Source organism: Histomonas meleagridis, assembly GCF_020186115.1.
Source record: "Histomonas meleagridis strain 2922-C6/04-10x chromosome Unknown contig_91, whole genome shotgun sequence".
Lineage (NCBI taxonomy): Eukaryota > Parabasalia > Tritrichomonadida > Dientamoebidae > Histomonas > Histomonas meleagridis.
In genome coordinates this window covers 44,762-64,200 of record NW_027150924.1, presented here as the reverse complement: position 1 = coordinate 64,200, position 19,439 = coordinate 44,762, and the positions used below count along the sequence as shown (strand labels likewise).

At 28.6% G+C, this 19,439-nt stretch overlaps 5 protein-coding genes across 5 annotated transcripts; 1 reads left to right on the top strand and 4 right to left on the bottom strand.

Annotated features, from left to right (window-relative positions):
* Positions 1–1,759: 1,759 nt before the first annotated feature.
* Positions 1,760–2,119, bottom strand: GO595_009611 (biogenesis of lysosome-related organelles complex 1 subunit 1; the record flags this gene model as incomplete). The annotated part of the gene is made up of 1 exon (XM_067923316.1): positions 1,760–2,119. The coding sequence occupies one exon, from the start codon at positions 2,117–2,119 to the stop codon at positions 1,760–1,762; it is 360 nt and encodes a 119-aa protein (XP_067770232.1).
* A 3,661-nt stretch (positions 2,120–5,780) lies between these two features.
* GO595_009610 (uncharacterized protein) lies at positions 5,781–6,059 on the bottom strand (the record flags this gene model as incomplete). Its single annotated transcript, XM_067923315.1, has 1 exon — positions 5,781–6,059. One exon carries the CDS (start codon positions 6,057–6,059, stop codon positions 5,781–5,783), a length of 279 nt encoding a protein of 92 aa, XP_067770231.1.
* Positions 6,060–8,479: 2,420 nt separating this feature from the next.
* Positions 8,480–10,879, bottom strand: GO595_009609 (Clan SB, family S8, subtilisin-like serine peptidase; the record flags this gene model as incomplete). The annotated part of the gene is made up of 1 exon (XM_067923314.1): positions 8,480–10,879. One exon carries the CDS (start codon positions 10,877–10,879, stop codon positions 8,480–8,482), a length of 2,400 nt encoding a protein of 799 aa, XP_067770230.1.
* A 278-nt stretch (positions 10,880–11,157) lies between these two features.
* On the bottom strand, positions 11,158–11,685 carry GO595_009608 (cysteine protease; the record flags this gene model as incomplete). The annotated part of the gene is made up of 1 exon (XM_067923313.1): positions 11,158–11,685. One exon carries the CDS (start codon positions 11,683–11,685, stop codon positions 11,158–11,160), a length of 528 nt encoding a protein of 175 aa, XP_067770229.1.
* Positions 11,686–14,128: 2,443 nt separating this feature from the next.
* GO595_009607 (cellulase family glycosylhydrolase) lies at positions 14,129–17,005 on the top strand (the record flags this gene model as incomplete). Its single annotated transcript, XM_067923311.1, has 1 exon — positions 14,129–17,005. The coding sequence occupies one exon, from the start codon at positions 14,129–14,131 to the stop codon at positions 17,003–17,005; it is 2,877 nt and encodes a 958-aa protein (XP_067770228.1).
* Positions 17,006–19,439: the final 2,434 nt, after the last annotated feature.

The window sequence follows — 19,439 nt, the reverse complement described above, 5'->3', positions numbered from 1 at the left end:
GGAATTGGACGATGATAACTCCTTAACGAACCAGCAAGAAGAACTTGCTCAGTGCCAATATTGTATGTCTTTTGTATGTTTCCATATGATTTGTATATTAAAAAAAGTAAAAACATTATTTGTTTGGATGTTTTCTGTGAGCTTTGTTTGGTTTGATCCGGCAAAATATATTTCGTTTCAATTTCAATTTACATCTAATATAAACTCAGAAAGATTCGACTTTTTCAAAAGTTTTATAAAGGTTAAGTAAAATGTCAAAAATAAAGACTATGATGAATTTAGTGTTTTTTAAATATAGAGGACAGCATTTCTAATCGAATTGTCATTGGACATCTTACAGGATTCCACTCTTTATTAAAATATATTATCAAAGTGATGTTTAAGAAAAGTTTCAGAAAAATAAATTCAATAAACTCATTGAAAATATTGTGTATTTACACATGAAAAAGTGTTTTTTTGGTGTTCTCTAATTGTGATTTTCTAATAGTGATCATAATATCATATTTGAATCAAATAAATATGGAAAATTTATTATATTTTTGTCATAACACTTATAAGATTTAAAAAAATTTGTAGCCTAACTAGAAAATTTTATTATTTCACTACTAAGATTTTTTTAAGAAATTTTCGTTTTTTTTTTTTTTTTTTTTTTTAGTGGCAGAATGATTCAAAAGAAGGTTACCTTATAGAAAATATATTTTCTATATAACTATAGAATGAATTTATTGTAAACTGTTTCACCAATTTAAACATTCAACACATTCAAACCAATTACATTCTATTTTGAAATTATTTATTTGTCCTTTGGAAACATAGAAGGAATTGTATTATTTGATGCGCCGACATTTTCCATATGGAAAATGAATTTATTATATGAAACAACTTCATTTATAATGATGAAGAAATAAAATATGAATTGGTTTAAATACAGTTCTACCACCATATGATTCTCCAGAAGATGGAATATCCAAAACAGTTTTCAGATTTAATCAAGAAAACAAGAAGAGCTTCATCATTTCCAATTATACTTTTCATCATTGTTTTCCTATACTTTTCTTGTTTATTTTTTATACTTAGGAGCAAATATATTAAAGCTCAAGAAGAAAATCCATATCTTAACAATTAATGGTTTAATTTAACAAATACATCTACATCATTCCAGAAATTGAAAATTTTGAATGGGTACAAGCTCTATTAAATGTTTCATAAACGAAAGATGTACATGAATTTGTTAAAACACGAGTTTCTTATATCGAAAACGATAATGCAATTACAATGAAAGATAAAAGCAGATACATATCATGATTATACATTTTTAATCCAAGTGGAAAAATCAATTTAAATAAATCCTCATGCTTCTAAAATAATGATGGCATTGTAGTAGGGAATTATCTTGAGAGTTAATTGCTATACCGTATACCGGCTGATTGTTACGAAGAATTCAAAAATCACACAAATTATTGGGGTGATTCGTTTGATATAGAGCTTAATACATTGCAAACATATTGAACGAAAAAGATAAGATACAATATTCATTGATGATAAAATGTTATAAATGTATTTGTGTATTTTATAATGATTATTGAAAGATTATAAAATTACAATAAAAAGATATGATGCTAAAATGGAAAATAATAAAATAAGTAAATCTTTACAATATTTGATAGATCAATAAAAAATTACCCCTACATTGAACCTATGTAAAGAAAAAACTCAATTTCTTGAAAACGCAAATAATTAATTATTAAAGAAATTTATTTCAAGATTGATTCTTATTAGAAAGTTGCTGAATAATAGCTTCAACCTCTGTTTGTATTTGTTGAGACCAGGAACGAACATCTCCAATCTGTTTGATTTCTCGGTCAAGGTTATCTATCAATTGTGCCCATTTTCCTAATTCATTATTGAAATTCTGCCATTCTGCTTTAACTGCTCTGCATCTTTGATCAATTTCTTTTTGGTTTTCTACAATTTTAGTAGATCCTTCATTTAATTCTGAAAAAATTGCATCACTAAGAGTGGGGATTGATTCATTGACAATTCGATTTTCAAGTTCTTTCATCTGTTGCCTTTTTTGTTGTTGTAATGTTTTGTGTTCTTCTGTCATTGTCTTGAACATTTGGATATGACAAGCGTCGAATTGAATACTTTACATTTAATCACCATCATCTAAAAATATAAAAATTTCTTTTTTATATCATTTTTACAAAGACTAAATTCCTATATAATAGAAGCTATTAATGCCTAATGTTAATGTACTTCGTTAAAAGCAATTTTAAATTCTAAAAAATGAAAAATTTATTTATATATCAATTTTTTTCTCTTTTTAGAATAAATATATCAATTCCTAACACACATCAAAAAAAATGGCATGATACATGCATAAATCATTGTCTTTTACTAAAAACTTCTTTCATGAATTTTTTTGTTTACATAAAAGTGACAGTTTGTTATGACCAGCATTAAATGGGAAAATGTTCCAGATTCCGAAGTCAGAGCAGAAGTTGAAGCAGCTCTAGAAAGTAGAGGCGAGTCAAAAAGAATACGTGCTTATTTAAATCAAAGTTCAGAAATTCAAGAATGGAAAGAACAAATCAAACAAATCTGTCATCAGTTAATTACAGATATTGGAATAGATAACATAACACCCGATATTCTCTATGATCATGTTGCTGCTAAAGCTCGTGAAATCTTCCCAGAAAATATAGCAAATGAAGTGAAAACAAAATTAGCAAACTTCCTGCAAACCCAGTTTGAGGACCATATTTGATCAGTTTTTATTTTGTTTGTTTGGAATATATGTAAAAATTTTTATTTTTGAAAATAATCTTCATAAACAAAAAATATCTTTCTTTTTTCAGTTACAACATGATATTTAAGCTTTTTTGTTTATTAAATATTTACAATTAATTATATTAGATTTCAAATTATTTCTGATCTTCTTCGAATACTGGAATAAATATCCTCCATTGATTGTACGTATTAAATACCTTCAGCGCGTCCTTTTCCTGTGGGATTTTCGAAAAAATAAATTGTTTAGATTTTGATGGATCTGTTTCAATGATCAATTGTTTTATCTCTTGATACGTAACATCTTTGTTAAACGCTAAAATTGTTTTGTATGTCCAGTATGCAAAAGGCTCAGCAAACTTATTAAGATTTAAATCTTTGATTTCTTTTGGAATTTCACCCATTTGTTCTAAAAATTCTTCAAACTCTACACACCTATTATTTAATGCAGATTGAGCTGGTGTTACAATATTGAAAAACTTGAGATCGGTTACTTGATGTCGTGATGATAAACATTTATTTAGACGATTTTTAAGAGCACTAAAAGGCATTTTTGATTCAGAAAATACAGTCCATTGTTCTCCTTCTTTTAGCTTTATATCAGGTAAATTTTTGTTTGAAATTAACTCTGAAAGAAGGATCGGCTGACTTGTTGTTGATTCAAAAACGGGTGTATCCATAGAAATTAAGCCGCATTTTTCCCAAAGTTGGAGTGTTTGAGGTTCGAAAGGACCATTTACACAATTTGTATCATCCCTGAAATACCATGCCTCGTTTTTCCCAAGTGTTGGATGCATGTTGATCTGGATTGACTGTTTTTGGCTAGGGCAGCCAAAATTTGTCTCGAATGCAGCAGACATAATTCTACATAGAAGACGTTTAAGTGAACGATACAAATGTTTCCAATAAAATCCAATTCCTGCCAAAGGCCTAGCTGAATCCAGTCCACTTTCTTTCGAATGTCTTTGCAATGAAAATATCTTGTTCTTAATCGTTGGATCTAAATACACTGTTACATGGTTCATTTTACTACATTTAAGTTTGTGCTTATTGTATTGTAAAAGCTATTTTTAACTATCTTTGAAAATTAGACAGCTGGTTCGATTCATTGGAAGATTCAGAACTGATTGAGTTCTTTGAGGTAACGATATATGAATTTATAACATTCCAACAATTTGCACTTATATAACTAATCGCTGTTCCATCAACCAAATTTTTAGAATATTTTTTATATACCTATCACAAAAGAAATTAATTTCGATAAAGTTGAAATTTTCAAATTTATCTGATTTGTCTAATGAAATGTATCTCCCTGCATTAAGATCAAGTGTTGGTTTTGTCGAATATCAAACTGCATGCTTGATCATACTTTCTTCTTAAACACTTTTTAAATTTAGTTTAATACTTATTTACCCTTTCGCATTATATATTTTATCACGTCTTCTACTAAAAAAAAATGTGTTTTCTTACAATTTCATTCAGCTTTTATTTGTAATATTTTTAAAAATTGAGTAAAAGATTTAATTTGTTTATTATATATTTAAACACTCTTACTATCATTTTAAAAAAGAACAAATTCCAATGGAAAATATTTTTATTCAATAATAAAATAATTTTTCCAAAACTGAAGTTACTTCTTTGGATCATTTGATAAGTATTTATTTAAATCAACACTACCGATATTAGATAAAAATGTATACTTTGAAACATTAATTTTAAATGTATCGAAATCAATAGTTCCTTTCTGATCAGGATCAAAGTTTTGGATTGCTGTTTCAACCAAAACTTCGATTTGATCAGAAGGAAGGTACGACATTTTTTGACTTGCGATGAGTTGCATGATTTCTTTGAGATCACTTGTTTTTATAAAACCATCTTTGTCAAGATCAAACATATTGAAACCAAATTTCAATCTTTCCACTTGAGGTGCTCTTTCGCAAATTGATGAAAATCCATGAATAAATTCATTAAAATCAATAACACCGTCACCATTAAGATCAAATCCCGAAAAGGTAAGTTCAGCTAATTCCCTACTTGAGATGCCAAAAATATCTTTAAAGCTGTTCATTTTGATTCCAGGATTATGCTTATATTCTTTTATAAGGTCTTTAAATTTCGAATAAAAAATTCTGATTTCATCTGCTGTAAAATGGGTTGATTTCTATAAATCATCAACCATTTTTCTTGTAAGCTTATCTTTTTTGAAAGTAATTCTGCTGACACGATTTCCCATAAAAACAAATGACTTTTATGCTCACAATTTTGCATTGAAATTTGAATGTTCCAATCTAAATACGACACATTTAAATTTCAATTAAATAAGTCGTTTTTTTTATGTTTTTTCGTTTCAAGAGCATGTTTGTGAAGTGAAAAGTTGGGACTTTTGTTGTGGGAAAACCATAAAAAACGGTTCATGCATTCAAAAAAATGTGGTTGTAAAAAATCAGTAGCATTCAAAATTTAACAGTCATGTGAATTTACCAATTCAATAGAACAAGTACTTGTAGAATCAACAACTATAATAGCCTCAACTGAAACTAATTAAAGCATACTCACACGGATTAAATGAAACATGTTTCTTCTGTGTTTTCTCCGATTGGTAAAAAATCAGTAGCATCTGGGTTGATTTATTTTTTTTTTCAGAGTTCGCCAAAATCTTATTTCTTACTGAAATATCATATTTGTAACTTATTTTTATGCAAAGGAATCGATGTTTTTTACAACCAGTTTATACTTTGAAATCATCTTTATGTTTTTTAAAGACCGACACCTTTTCATGTAAATTTACAAAACGTACATTTACTTGGCGATTTTTCACGAATTAATTTAACAATTTCGACATGATGAAGTAATTTAACTATTTCTGTATGGCCTTTTGAAGATGCCAAAAATAAGTGCTGTAGAAAATAATTTAAATAATTTCCAATTTCATTTTTTTGTTGTTTCTCTTTCGCATAATGAAATTTTCATCAAATATTGCTTGAGTATTATTAATCATTTGCCATATACCATAAATTTTCACAGAAATCTCTCATTACGATCATTAATACAGCGGACATTACATATGTTTTGCTTCCATTATTTTCTGTTGATTCTGTTGCTGAGTCTGTTGGTGATGGGTATTCTGTTGGAGACTCTGATGGCGTTGCTGGTATACAATCCTCAAATGTGCCTATAAGAGTGCTTAATCCTCCAAATGTTGAACCTGTATATGTAACTATTACTATAACATAATCAGCAGTAACACCTGCAAAAACATTAGTTCCCATTTTACTTGGTTCAGCTTAACCATTATAATATATGCATTTAAGATTCGTGCATCCACTAAATGCATCATTTCCAATTTCCTTAACATATGATCCAATCTCAACTGTTTCTAATGATGAACATTCTAGAAATGCACTTGCTCCTATTGTAGTTAAACTATCTGGAAGTGTAACTGTTTTCAAACTTGAACAACGTGTAAATGAACCTTGGTAAATGTAATAATCACATACAATAACTGCTGTTTCTCAGCCTGTACAATCAAGAAAAACATTGTTCATGATTGTTCTACATTTTGGAATATTTATCGATTGAAGTGATATGCATCCTTAGAACAAGCCTTCAGAAATAGAGAATAAAGAACTTGAAAAAGATACACTTTTCAATGCTGTGCTGAAAGCAAAAACATAAGAACCAAAAGCAATAGAATCAGTCATTATCACATTCCCTAAGTCAGTGCATTTATAAAATGAATAGATTTGTAAACCTGTTACAGATGAAGGAATTGTAAATGATGCGTCTGTTTTACCTTTTGGATAACTATATAATGTTTCTAAGTTCTTATTATAAAGTACTCCATCATTAACTGTCAGATATTGATTATCAGGACTCACAGAGAAAGATGTTTGACTTATGCAACCAAAAAAAGCCTTAAAGTCAATTTGTGTTAAGCCATTAGGGATATAAATGGTTTGAAGTGATTTGCAATTCATTAAGGCATATTCTGAAATTGTTGTGACTCCTTCTTCTATTTCAACACTTGTACATCCCCAATTTTCAAAAGAATTTCCCTTAATTGTTGTGACTCCACTTTAAATGACTAAAGTAGTTACCTGAGATCTCAAATTTGGATCATTATGATACTGATTATCAGTGGTATCATAACTATCCAAATTAAAAATACCTGTGCCAGTATCAAATGAGGAACTTAATGAATGAATGAAAAGCAATAGGATCATGTTGAATACAAATGAAAAATGAAGTGAAAATATCAACTGACAACTATAAACATTTTCTGTAAAAATTGAATAGTTTACGGACGAAAAAACATTGGTCATTTGATAAGACATATTAATTTTAAAAAACTCTGCCGGGGTGGCCCCGAATAAACGCTGACCGAATGCTTGCCTCGAAAAATACGTTATTTATATTTGAAAAGTGTCTCGAATTTATGCACTTTATTCCTTTCTATTTTTCTTTTGAATGAAATCAGAATTTTTCGAACTCATTAATCATGTAACAAATTTGTTACATAATTTTCGATATGGTGACAACTTTTTCCTGGGAAAATACTGTTTTAATCATTAAATTTTTTAATCTTTTCTTTTCTCCTATAAAAATTCCCTCGGAATATTGAAAAATGTTTCATTTTATTATATTAAGTTACTAAAATCTTGATGTTTCTAGATTATATTATTTAATTAAATATATCCATGTTAACTGTTTATGGTAACGATAAGAGCAATTTGAATGATTTTTACTCGTGCTTTCATTCAAATTCGATTTCGAAATCAATCTAATAGCTATTAGAAATTTTTTTTAAAATATAATAAAATTAGAATTATACAAATTGATTAAAAAAATATCTCTAATATAAAATTCATCTTTAAATTTTTAGAAACAACTTTAAGTACTATTGTACGGAAATACTCGTTAGTATGTAATTTTACAATTAATTCACCTTTTCTCTAAATTGAAAATATTTGAGAAAATTGCACAATTTATTTTTCCTCATTTCTGAAAACCAATGATAATATAAATTTTTACATATGTGCAAATATATTTTATAAGTTTAAATCTATATAGACAAAGTAGTTTTGATTGAAATGTTTTTGGATATTTTAAGTGTGCAAGCTAGAAAAAGTAATTACAAAATTTCTGAATGGACATTTCCAAGAGTTTGCCCGAAAAATGGTTATGACCGCAAAAATCCACTCTAAAAAGGTAATCTAAAATCACATGGAATATTAATTTTTGTTATGTTTTTAAAAGGAAGAAAAAAAATGCAATTTTATTTTGAAACAACATTTTGTGATTACGGTGGAAACCATTCTGGTAAGTGTTTTAGCAAGTGAGAATCTACTTTTATTCACGGAAGTAATCCCAATATAAATTTTAATTCATCCACACAAATTTTAATCGAATTCTCAAAACCAAACAACAAACAACAAATTTAATCCTATAAACCTTATTCAACTTATAAAAAAATATTATCATTATCATGGCAAACTACTTATTAAACAAATAAATCCATAGCAAACGTCGCGCTTACCAACTATGGTCTGTTCTATTTCTGTATTTCAAGATTATGCATAATTATAAATTAATTCCTTTTAACAACTCTTAATTTCCACAAATTTATAAATTATTTACAAACTCATTAAATAAATCAAAGATCTTCAACATCACATAACTATATTTTTTACTATACTAAATCGATTTCTTTGCTCAATATTTCTCTTTTGTTTGAATTTTTCTTTTTGCATAAGCACACTATAGTAACAACAACCACAACACATACTAAAACAACAACGACCACAACAACAGGGATCACCCATTTCTTTGATGTATTTTCATCAACTACAATTCCATTTGGCACACCGCATTTTCCATTTACGTTTAAGTTCAGTGGGAACTTTCCAGGTGCTTTCGATTGGTTCACAGCACTAAATGGCGCAATAAACGAAGCGCACGCATTTTCTTCAGCTTCATACACTGGTGTAATAGTTACAACGCACTTCAAACATTCCTTTTCTAATGGAACATGTAATCCACCGGAATCAGGTCCAACCAAGAAATTTTGGCTTGAGATAATTTCATTTGTTTCAATATCAATCACGTCAACAGAAACCTTTTCGTTATATAATCCGTACTTAAGTTTCGTATAATTATTTGTCCATAACAAGTCCAAACCGTCGTTAACGTTCACCACATCGTACGGTTTCGGTTTGAGGAGAACGTTTGGCTCCTTAACGTTCCTGAATGTCACTTTTGTCGATACATAATCAACAATAGAAGTATCAGCATCATGAATATGAGCAATCAAAGTATAACTTGAGTTATCAGCAAACACGCAAGGAGCAGGCATTGAATAAGGGTTAGAGGTCAATGTTGCGAGATTAAATGTCTTTGTACCATCGAATAAAACAATTGGAATTGGATTTTTTTCATTAATTTCTCCACGTGATTCATTTAGAGCGAGTGAAATTTTCATTGTTTCACCGCAAACAGCGTTTTCGACAGTGATTGCTTCCTCGGCTCGTGTTGAGCTCTCTGGATACTTAACAAATGTATCTTCTGCTGCCTTTCTACGCTCGATTAAAGGGAGATTAGGCTTTTCAGCATTACCCCAAACTTCGATTCGTGGATGTAATAACTTATCGCCGACATAATATGACTCGGTCTTAAACTTCAGCTTCCAAATTCCAGTTGGATTCTCACCGAAGAAAGCACGACATCCAATTCGCATGTGGTCACTTGGATAGAATGCAATATCTGGCTTTGCCTTAAACACAGGCGCCGGGAACAATAATTTGTATTTTGTTCCTTGTGGCGATGTAAGAATGAAATGGTAATTCGCTAATGTTTTTCGAGTTATTCCAAACTTGAAGCTGATAAACTCTGTGAATTGGACACCTGAAGGAACTTCAAGTTCGATTTCAGCAAAATCATCAAATACTTTTGGAATATTATATTCATTATTGACGCTTTTCGATGTTACATGTACTTCAGGAGCAACATTTGTCCAATTCGAAGCAACATGTGTCGCAAGTGCAGCATCAAGTCTTCCGAATCCTTGCGTATAATGATAATTGTATCCGGCAGCGTTTTTAAGCCACATCGGATGCTTCGGATCATTAATTGTTGCTGTGAGTGCTAATATATATTGGACATCACGCCACGTAAGATTAGGATTCGCTTCAAGAACTAATGCAGCAATACCTGACGCAATCGGTGCTGCTGCTGATGTTCCACCGAAATCGCCATACGAATTTTTATCTTTACAACTAGCAGTGTAAATGGAGGGATCATACCGAAAGGGATTCATTGTGACCTCGCTGCCGCTTGATGGAGTGTTCGCAAAGATGCAGCCAATCTCAGAATAGCCAATTGGTTGGCCGCGGCGGGAAGATGCTCCCATATGCATAACTTGGCGAACCCCGCCTAAGAAATCAATGTTCGCATCTTCCCCAACATGCCCAAGATTACCGGCTGCATGGAAGAAAAGTTGGCCAAGGCCGTTGCGCTTGTGAGTGGAATCATCAAAGAAAGTGGAGACTTCGTCAAAGTCAATAAATGGTACCATATAATCGTTTCCGTTCTTTTTGATACCAAGCATTGCGAGTGACATGGAACGGATGTCATATGTAGTCAGCCCATAGAGCTCTAGGATGGCAGTGAGGTTCTTTATACCTGTGGAAATGTTTTCCATGTCGACAATCATGGACCATTTTGAATCATAGGCAACACCAACACTACCTTTCCCATTGTTGGATGCAGAAGCAAGTGCTGAAGTGCATGTGCCATGAGTATTATCAAAGGATATTGGTTCTCTTGTTTGTGTGTGAATGTTCCACGTTTGATTAAAATCAAAATTGTCGATGAGATCTTCATGAGTATATAGTGATCCCATGTCATAAATGGATATTTTGGTTCCTTTGCCTGTATAACCTTTCAACCATGCAGGTTTGACGTTAATGTCTTCGCCATCAATTCCATTCTTGTCACCTGTGTTGAGGAGATGATATGTGCCAAGATAGGTTATTTCACTATCATCTGGAATTGTGCTGAAAGCAATGGTAATAAAACACAAGAGTACAGGCATTATAGAGTTAACAAAGTCAGAAAGGCGGTTATTTTATTGCTTGAACAAAAAACCGATAGAATTACAAATATAACTTTTTCTTATATTTTTGTAATGTGAAACTTATCAAAAGTGGAAGACAATTACAGTTCAAATCGAGGGCACCCCAATTGTGGAAAATCATTTTTTTGAACTCACTTTTTTAACATGGTAAAAGATTGACATGAAAATAAGCACAATTTTAAATTTTTTAAATAAAATTTTTAAACATTTAATTATTTATTATATTTATTGCTTTTTTATTGATCTTGATCTTTTTCTTCTTTCTTATTATCATTTGGTCCAGTAAGACTCAAATGTTCAAACCCAAATTGACCACGATGCTTTTCCCATTTCGATTTAAACTTTTCAACTTCGTTTTCAGCAACATTGTGCCACTTTTCCCGTGTTACTTTTTCTCCATTTTTATTTGTTTCTTCTTCAATAGTGCACCATTTATCGCCAATCCTTCTTGTGGTCGTTTCCTTGACTGATCCTGTTGAGCCATCACAAGTACGTTCTCTAGTTTCCTCAATAAGACTTGGGCCATTAAAATATGAACTTCGAATTTGTGAAAATTTTTGATATGATTTGGAATTGTTTCCATTTGATTTCTCTTCTTTATCACTGGATTTAGATTTTGGTTTCTCTTCGGTTGACTCTTCATCATCAGAAGAATCTTCAAATAAATCTTGGAGTTGATTTAATATGTGGAAATCATGACTACTTAATCCAAAACGATGGAATGGACTGTATCCAAAGAAAGGATCTCCAAATAAACCGAACATAAATTAAAATGAAGCAATTTTGGAATTTTTTTCAAATGCATTCAAAAAAAATAGCCAAACAAATAAGCATAGAAAATACAATCAAAATATGGCCGAACAAATTTACATAGAATTTTTTGAATAGTTTACAGTATTAATGATTGTCGTGAAAACGATCAGATTTTACTCAATTATTTTTAAAAAGCTTAAAGATTATTCATTGAAAATTTTCAATATTTTTTTTTTGTATCTTTAAATTTGAAATTATATGTTATTAATGAAGAAATGCATTTTTGTAATAATGAATAAGGATCTTTTCAGTGACAAATATCAAGTTTAATTTAAAAAAAATATCATTAAAATGTAAATGTAGTCAATACAATATCACCACTAATAATGTTTTTATTTTATCTCTTATTGAAAAAGATCCATTTTCTCAATATTTTGAAAAAACACGTTTATATGAAAATCACTATTTTTATTGTATATATAATAAACATATAATAAATAAAGTTTTTATAATTTTCGAATTTTTATGATTTTATCATAGTTTGCATTAAGTATATGCAAATCTATCATCTTTTTAAAACATTTAAAAATTTCAAAAAATGGAAAAAAAATTATAAAGTAGCAGCCAATAGCTCATTATGTTTCGATGGTACGTAGTTTAATTCCGTATTGAAATTGTAGAGTTAATATTAACCATAGTTGTTCTCATAAAAATATTTTGCATATAAAAATTCTATTTACAAATTTTCAAAATTATTTGCTATAAAATTTATTGAATAAATTACGCATGCGATAAGATATCATTATAAAACTGAATGTTATTGTTGTTTGATGAGCTCCTTCCGCATCTTTTCATGTAAAGCAAATTTCTTTTCACAAAGATTTTATTATTTGATGTTTTTGTTCATATTAATCAAGATAAATTAGATAGATATAAATATTTATATGATCAAGAAAATATCGTTTATGAAGAACTATAAAGAATGATTTTGGTTCAAATTGAAGTTCATAAGAAATTAATTAAAGAAGGAAATAATCCGAATGAAATTGCGAAAAGAATTCGAAATGATGAAATCGAAAAACATCAAAAAATATCATCACAAAATGAATTCGATTTTAATCAGAAAATTAAACCATCACTTTATAAAAGATGTTCATTTATTAATTATCGGGATGTTACATTAATTGATTATGCAGTATTTTTTTCTTCAGTTAAATGTTTTAAATATTTACTTATGAATGGTGCAAATGTAGAAGATACAGGTAAATATGCAATTGCAGGTGGAAATGAAGAAATCATTCATATATGTGAACAAAATCATTCATCATTTGAAGATGCATATAAATCAGCAATTATGTTTCATCGAAATGATATCTTTAAATATCTTTGTGAAAATAAAATTGAAGATATTAATCAATTAGACGAATTAGGAGAAAAATGTGGTTCATATTTTAATTATGAAATTTTTACATATTTGGAAAAAGAAGGAATGAAAATTAATGAAATTATCATGAATGAAACAGCAAAAATTGGAAACATTTTCTTGTAAAATATTTCCTTAAAAACAATCAAATTCCAGAAGATATTTTAGTTTTTGCTTCATTTTCAGGGAATATTGAACTTGTTTCATACATTTTAAAGCAAAAAGGAATTAATATTCATGCAAAAGATATTTATTTGATTTATTTAAAATGTTTCTTAATAATTTGATATTTCAAAATAATATTTGATAATTATTTTAAATATTTAATATGGCACTTGTGTATGTATCTTCAAAAGGTCATACAGAAATTGTTAAATTGCTTTTAGAAAGGGAGCTCAATTAAATAAACGGTCGAAAATTGCAAGTTGATAAAATCGGTTTTTTGCGCAACTTTTTGAAGATGGGTGATCGTTATAATGTCACTTTTTGTGGGTTTCGATGAAATTTTTTTTTCAAAGTCTCCTATCGTAAAAATAAAAAAACGATCGAGGAATGGTAGTGCTCATGAATGTCCTCTTTAATATGCGAAATAATTGAAAGGAAGCTTCTGCAGAAGTTTTTTAAATTCCATAACGTTCCTAAAATAAACATCATTCAATTGGATCCCATACAAAAAATTTTAACTTACCTTAAAAAGTTGTTAGGTGACAATTCAATTATTCAGTACGACCCAGATCGACCAGAATTTTTGTGATCGTATGTTTCTCCAATTCTTCATTTTAAATGCATATTCTCTCGAATCAGACGATGAAGGGAATTTATGGTTTCCATTTGTAAATGAGTTTATCAATTTTTCAAATAACTCATCAATTGATCTTTCTTATCTTAATGAAAAAGCAGATCAAAAAATTACAATTCAAAATGGACATTTTACGAAGCCCAACGGTGAAAGGATTCGATTTTTTGGTGTAAATATTGGATATGAATCAGCGTTTCCAGACAAGTCAAAATCACCATTAATTGCCAAACGCATGGCGCAACTTGGGATTAATCTTGTTCGTTTTCATCATATGGATAATAGTGATATATGGGAATCAAATGAAGAATCTAAACTAAGTGAAACACAATTAGACAAACTTCATTATTTTCTTTATTGTCTTTGTGAGAATGGGATATATGCTAATATTAATCTTCATGTTAGTCGAGATTATCCAGAACCTGAATTAAAATCACTTTTAGATATATTTTCACATGGTAAACCACTTGATCGATTTTATCCTTCACTTATTCAATATCAACTTGATTATGCACGTGATCTTCTTAAATCATATAATAATTATACGGGATATTATATTGGTGAAGATCCGATGATATTAAACATTGAACTTAGTAATGAAAATTCGATGTTTGATCTGATTGAAGATGATTATATTGATGCATTATCAGATACGGTATTTGAAACGGAACTTCTTTCACAATGGCACCGATGGCTTCGTACTCGTTATAATGAATCATTTTTATTACTTAATGAAACATGGAATAGTTTATATATTGATCGAAGTATTAATCTTATTCAAAATTGTACACATCAATATCAAAGAGATGATAATACAATAAGTACATATAATTCAGCAACAGATACACATACTATTGAAGTCAAAGAAATACCCGAATATGAATGGGATAATCAAATTCAATTTATGTATATCAATGATTTTATTGAACCACTTACTGAATATACGATCGAATTAGAAGCATCAGGAAATCCAGAAAATGAATCAGAAGAAATGATAGTTTCTTTTAATTTCCAACAACAAGGAGAACCATATACATTATTCAATTATGGTAATATTGAAATTAAATTAACAAAAGATATACAAAAATATAATGTACCAATTTCGACGATATCAAATGTTGAAACACCGAATAATATTTATTTCAAAATAATTTGTTATCCTTTTATTGGAACTTATACATTTCGAAATATCAAAATATATAAGGGAACAGAAGCAAATAAAATTCAATTTGATAATGATTCATTTGAATCGATTGGAATTCCACGAAAAAATTGGGTAAAACCATCACAATCAGATTATCGAATCTTTATTCGAGATACAGAAGAAAATACGCAACGAAACATCACGAATTATATCAAGAATGTTTTAGGATTTAATGAAATATTAATAGTTGATTCACAATGTACTTATGGTACATTTTTATCCTATACACGAGAATATGAAAATTCAGATATCATTGATATTCATCGTTATTGGGATGGACCATATTTTGATGAAGGTCAATATTATAACATGAGTAATTATTGGCTTGATAATACGCCTATGTTAAATTCAGAAACATATGGAACAATGAGTGAAATATTACAATATAAAGGTGCAAATAAACCTTATACAATCTCCGAATATAATTATCCATTTCCGAGTGAATATTTACATGAAAAATATTTCATATTAGGTCCATTAACAGCATTTTATGATTGTGATGCAGTATATCAATATGTATATGATCAAAATGGTTTTAGTGAAACAACGAAAGGATTTATTCGACATTTCTTCGAAATGACAAGTAATCCACTTGACTTTTCTATTGCGCCATTCTTTACATTAGCATTTCGTAAAGGTTATGTTTCAATTTCGAAAGAAACACTTAATATTAAAATCCCTAAAAATGAAGTTGAAAACATTAATGGAAAAACTGAAGATATTTTTGATGTTATTATAGAAAATTCACCAATTGAAGTTGGTTATCCAGCTAAAATTGAATTAGAAATTGGTGATACTAATTCAGGTAAAATCGAATATAATTTTAATGGAGGTGAAATTAATATATCGAATGAAGGATGTTTTATAACAGAAGAATTTATTTGGAAAAATGAAAGATGTTTTCCTAATGAAAAACCTTTATTTAAAGTTAATACATCGAAATATAAAACATTAACAGGGTCAATAGGAAATAACGAAATGTCAATAATTTCTGATTTAGAAATAATAAAATTGAATATTAAATTAAATGAAGAAATGAAAGAAACTGGATCAGTTGGAATTGTAACATTAGACGATAAGAACTTAACAGAATCAACAAAGATATTATTAGTTATTGCAGGAAAGATTAAAAACTCGGAACAAAAATGGAATTCTGATCGAACATCAACAGGAAGAACTGATGAAGGAGGATTTTGGGGTAATTCGCCAGTTCAAGCACAATATATTGAATTTACAGGAACATTATTAATTGAGGATGAAATTAAACCAAAGATATGGACAATAAATCAATGGGGCGAAAAGAATCAAACACTTCAAGTTTTAGGAACAAAAGGTTCATATACATTTAAATCAGATGAGAATAATCCATCGATATCATTTCTTATTGAACGCACATTTCCATCCACGAATACATATTCACAATCAGATACTTATGCACAATCAGATACTTATTCACAATCAAATACATTTACTAAATCAAATTATGTTACTAAGCAAACAGAAACATCACCAATTTATACAACTTTATCTAACACATATACATTAACATATTCATTTTCTGTAACACAAACAGAAACATATCAAATTACTATTACAAATACATTAGCATTTACGTATATTAATTCCACATATTCATATGTTCCAACAATATTTATCTTTTATGAATATACAATGATTGCATATACGACGTATTATAGCTATTATTCCAATTTCATACAAAACAATGAACCAACAAATGATTCAAACACAACATTAATTATAGTTATATGCGTAGTTGTTGTTGTTATTATTATTATCGTACTTTTAATTGTATTATTCATTCGTATTCGAAATAAAAAACAAAATGAAACTTTTGAAGAAAGTCAAAATCAAGAAACTGATGTAATTACTTCCGATATAAAACTATAATGGAAAATATTAATGAGGATCCATTTGCTGGTAATTTTGAAGAACATTTTGTTCAACCAAATATATAAATTTAAAGATTTTAATGGAATAAAAATATTTTACGGTGATATATTTTTAAATCTAATTTTTACTTTTTTTCCCCTTAAAGTTTATTGGGTTTGTGTTTTGATTTGAATTGATATTGAAATTTTTATTCCAGATCCATCTTATAAAAAACTTTTTAGCCATTTAGCACTACAATGATCAAAATAAGAGCAGCTGAATCTCAAATAATTCCAATAAGAACGCCATTATTTTTCTTGATTAATATCTTGCAACATAAAAATTGTATAAAAGTTAAAAAAGAAACTATGTGTTGCATAAATATTTAGAAAAAACATAGGTACATTTTGGAGTAAGTATCGTAAATGAATTAGTAAACCAAGAACCTTTTTATGAGACCGTTTAAACTCATCTTAAATAAAAGAAAAAAATTGTCTCCGGGCAGGATCGAACTGCCGTCAAGAGCGTGTTAAACTCCTATTCTAACCATTAGACTACGGAGACTTTCGATTTTAAAATTAGAAAAAAATAATAATATATCAACTATAATTAAAATTTTTTTGAGAAATAATGAATTCTTTATAAATATTTTTTGATCATAAACGCAGCTATCAAAAGGATTAGGTATCTCCATTAAGCCAATCAGAATTATTAATATTTCTGGTTATTGAGAATGATCATATTATATGATTATATTTGATATATAAAAAAAAAAAATTCATTACTTGCTCTTATATTCTACGAATTATATCATATTTATCACAACTACTTACATTTTTAATTCTTATTTTCGATGAATCTTAATCAAGATTTTATTTAAACGTTTTCCAGCTAGAAATTTAGATGTCTAAGAAGAAATTAAATCAGCAATGTTCTAAGATAAAAAAATACATCCAAGCAGAAGAAGCCAGTAAAATAAGCAACCAATTTCCAGTTTTTATCGAACTTCTTAATACTATGATAAATGAAAAAAGAATAACAAATCAACCCATATCACACTCATTATCAAACACAATAGTTACCTCTTTCTCTGTTTTAAAGATGCTTGTCAGTTCAAATAAAATTTTTGATAAAATTCGATTATCAGTTGATTTTTCCAGAATGCCAAGACAAATCAGGGATGCCATGTTACATACACCACTACTCATTAGCGACAGTGATTTTTACAATATTATATGGAAAAAATCTGTTAAAATTGTGACATTTTTACTTGACTCTTCAAATGTTCATTTATGGCATGAAGCTATTCAACGTTTATTTCTTTCATCATCGTGTAATATTGATGTCTTAAAAGAGTCACGAATTTTATCTGATCGATTTCGGTTTCTTTGTAATTATATTTTAAAACGGAAGCCACAAATCATATCATTATGGTGGGAAGTTATTAGTTCTGTGATTCTTTCCCTTTTTATTCCATATCCAGTTATATCGTTAGATGGGAAAGTTATTCCCAAAAATTGTTTAGATGGTCAATGTCCTAAATCTGTTTTTGATGATGTCATACATTTATTTAAGAATCATTCAGCACGGTCAGCATGTTTATTACGAAAAGATTCACCGAATGAATCAATTTCATTGATTTATTTACTTTTACATTACACTGAATTCAGTAACGATTCTCTACTTGAATGGTTTACATCGCTATGGTTTCCTTTAGCTAACACCAACTTTCGGAACTATGAACCATTTTCATTATTTACGATTTTTTCGGCGCTTGCACCTGAAATCATCATCAGCTTTATGCAATTATTTGCTAAATATGTTACGTTTAAATTACTTGACAAAAATAATCGAAATCAAGATTCGATTTTCCAATTTACGACAATATTACGAAACATTTGGTGTGGTCCAATACAAGAATTAAATCTTGAAGAATATTATCATGAAATATTACGCTCGATATATAAAGAGATTTCACAATATTTTCCGGCGTTAGCATTTATTCTTTATTTAACATTTTGTTTTGATGCAAAAATCGTTGATAATCGATGTTATAAATTATTATTACAAACTGAAATTTTCGATAAAGATTGGAAATCAATATCAATTATCTTCATCTCAATTATGTCGACAACATTATCACCTTTGTTGTTTAACTTTGAGATTAATCAAGTAAAAGAATATTTTAATTCTTTAAAAATTAAGAAACAAAGATTAAAAGAAGATTATAAAGAAATTGAAACATATTTAAAAATATTTAATGATCCGAAATCTTTATTAAGTGTATTACCAACTGAATATTTTAATGAAAGTAAAATTAAAGTACAACAATTAATTGATTCGAATTCGATATATTTACTTGAATTACATAACAAAAATTGGGATTTCGAATTTTCCATTAATTTTTCTTGTATATTAATGAATTCATTTCCTCAAGATTTCCAACTTGAAA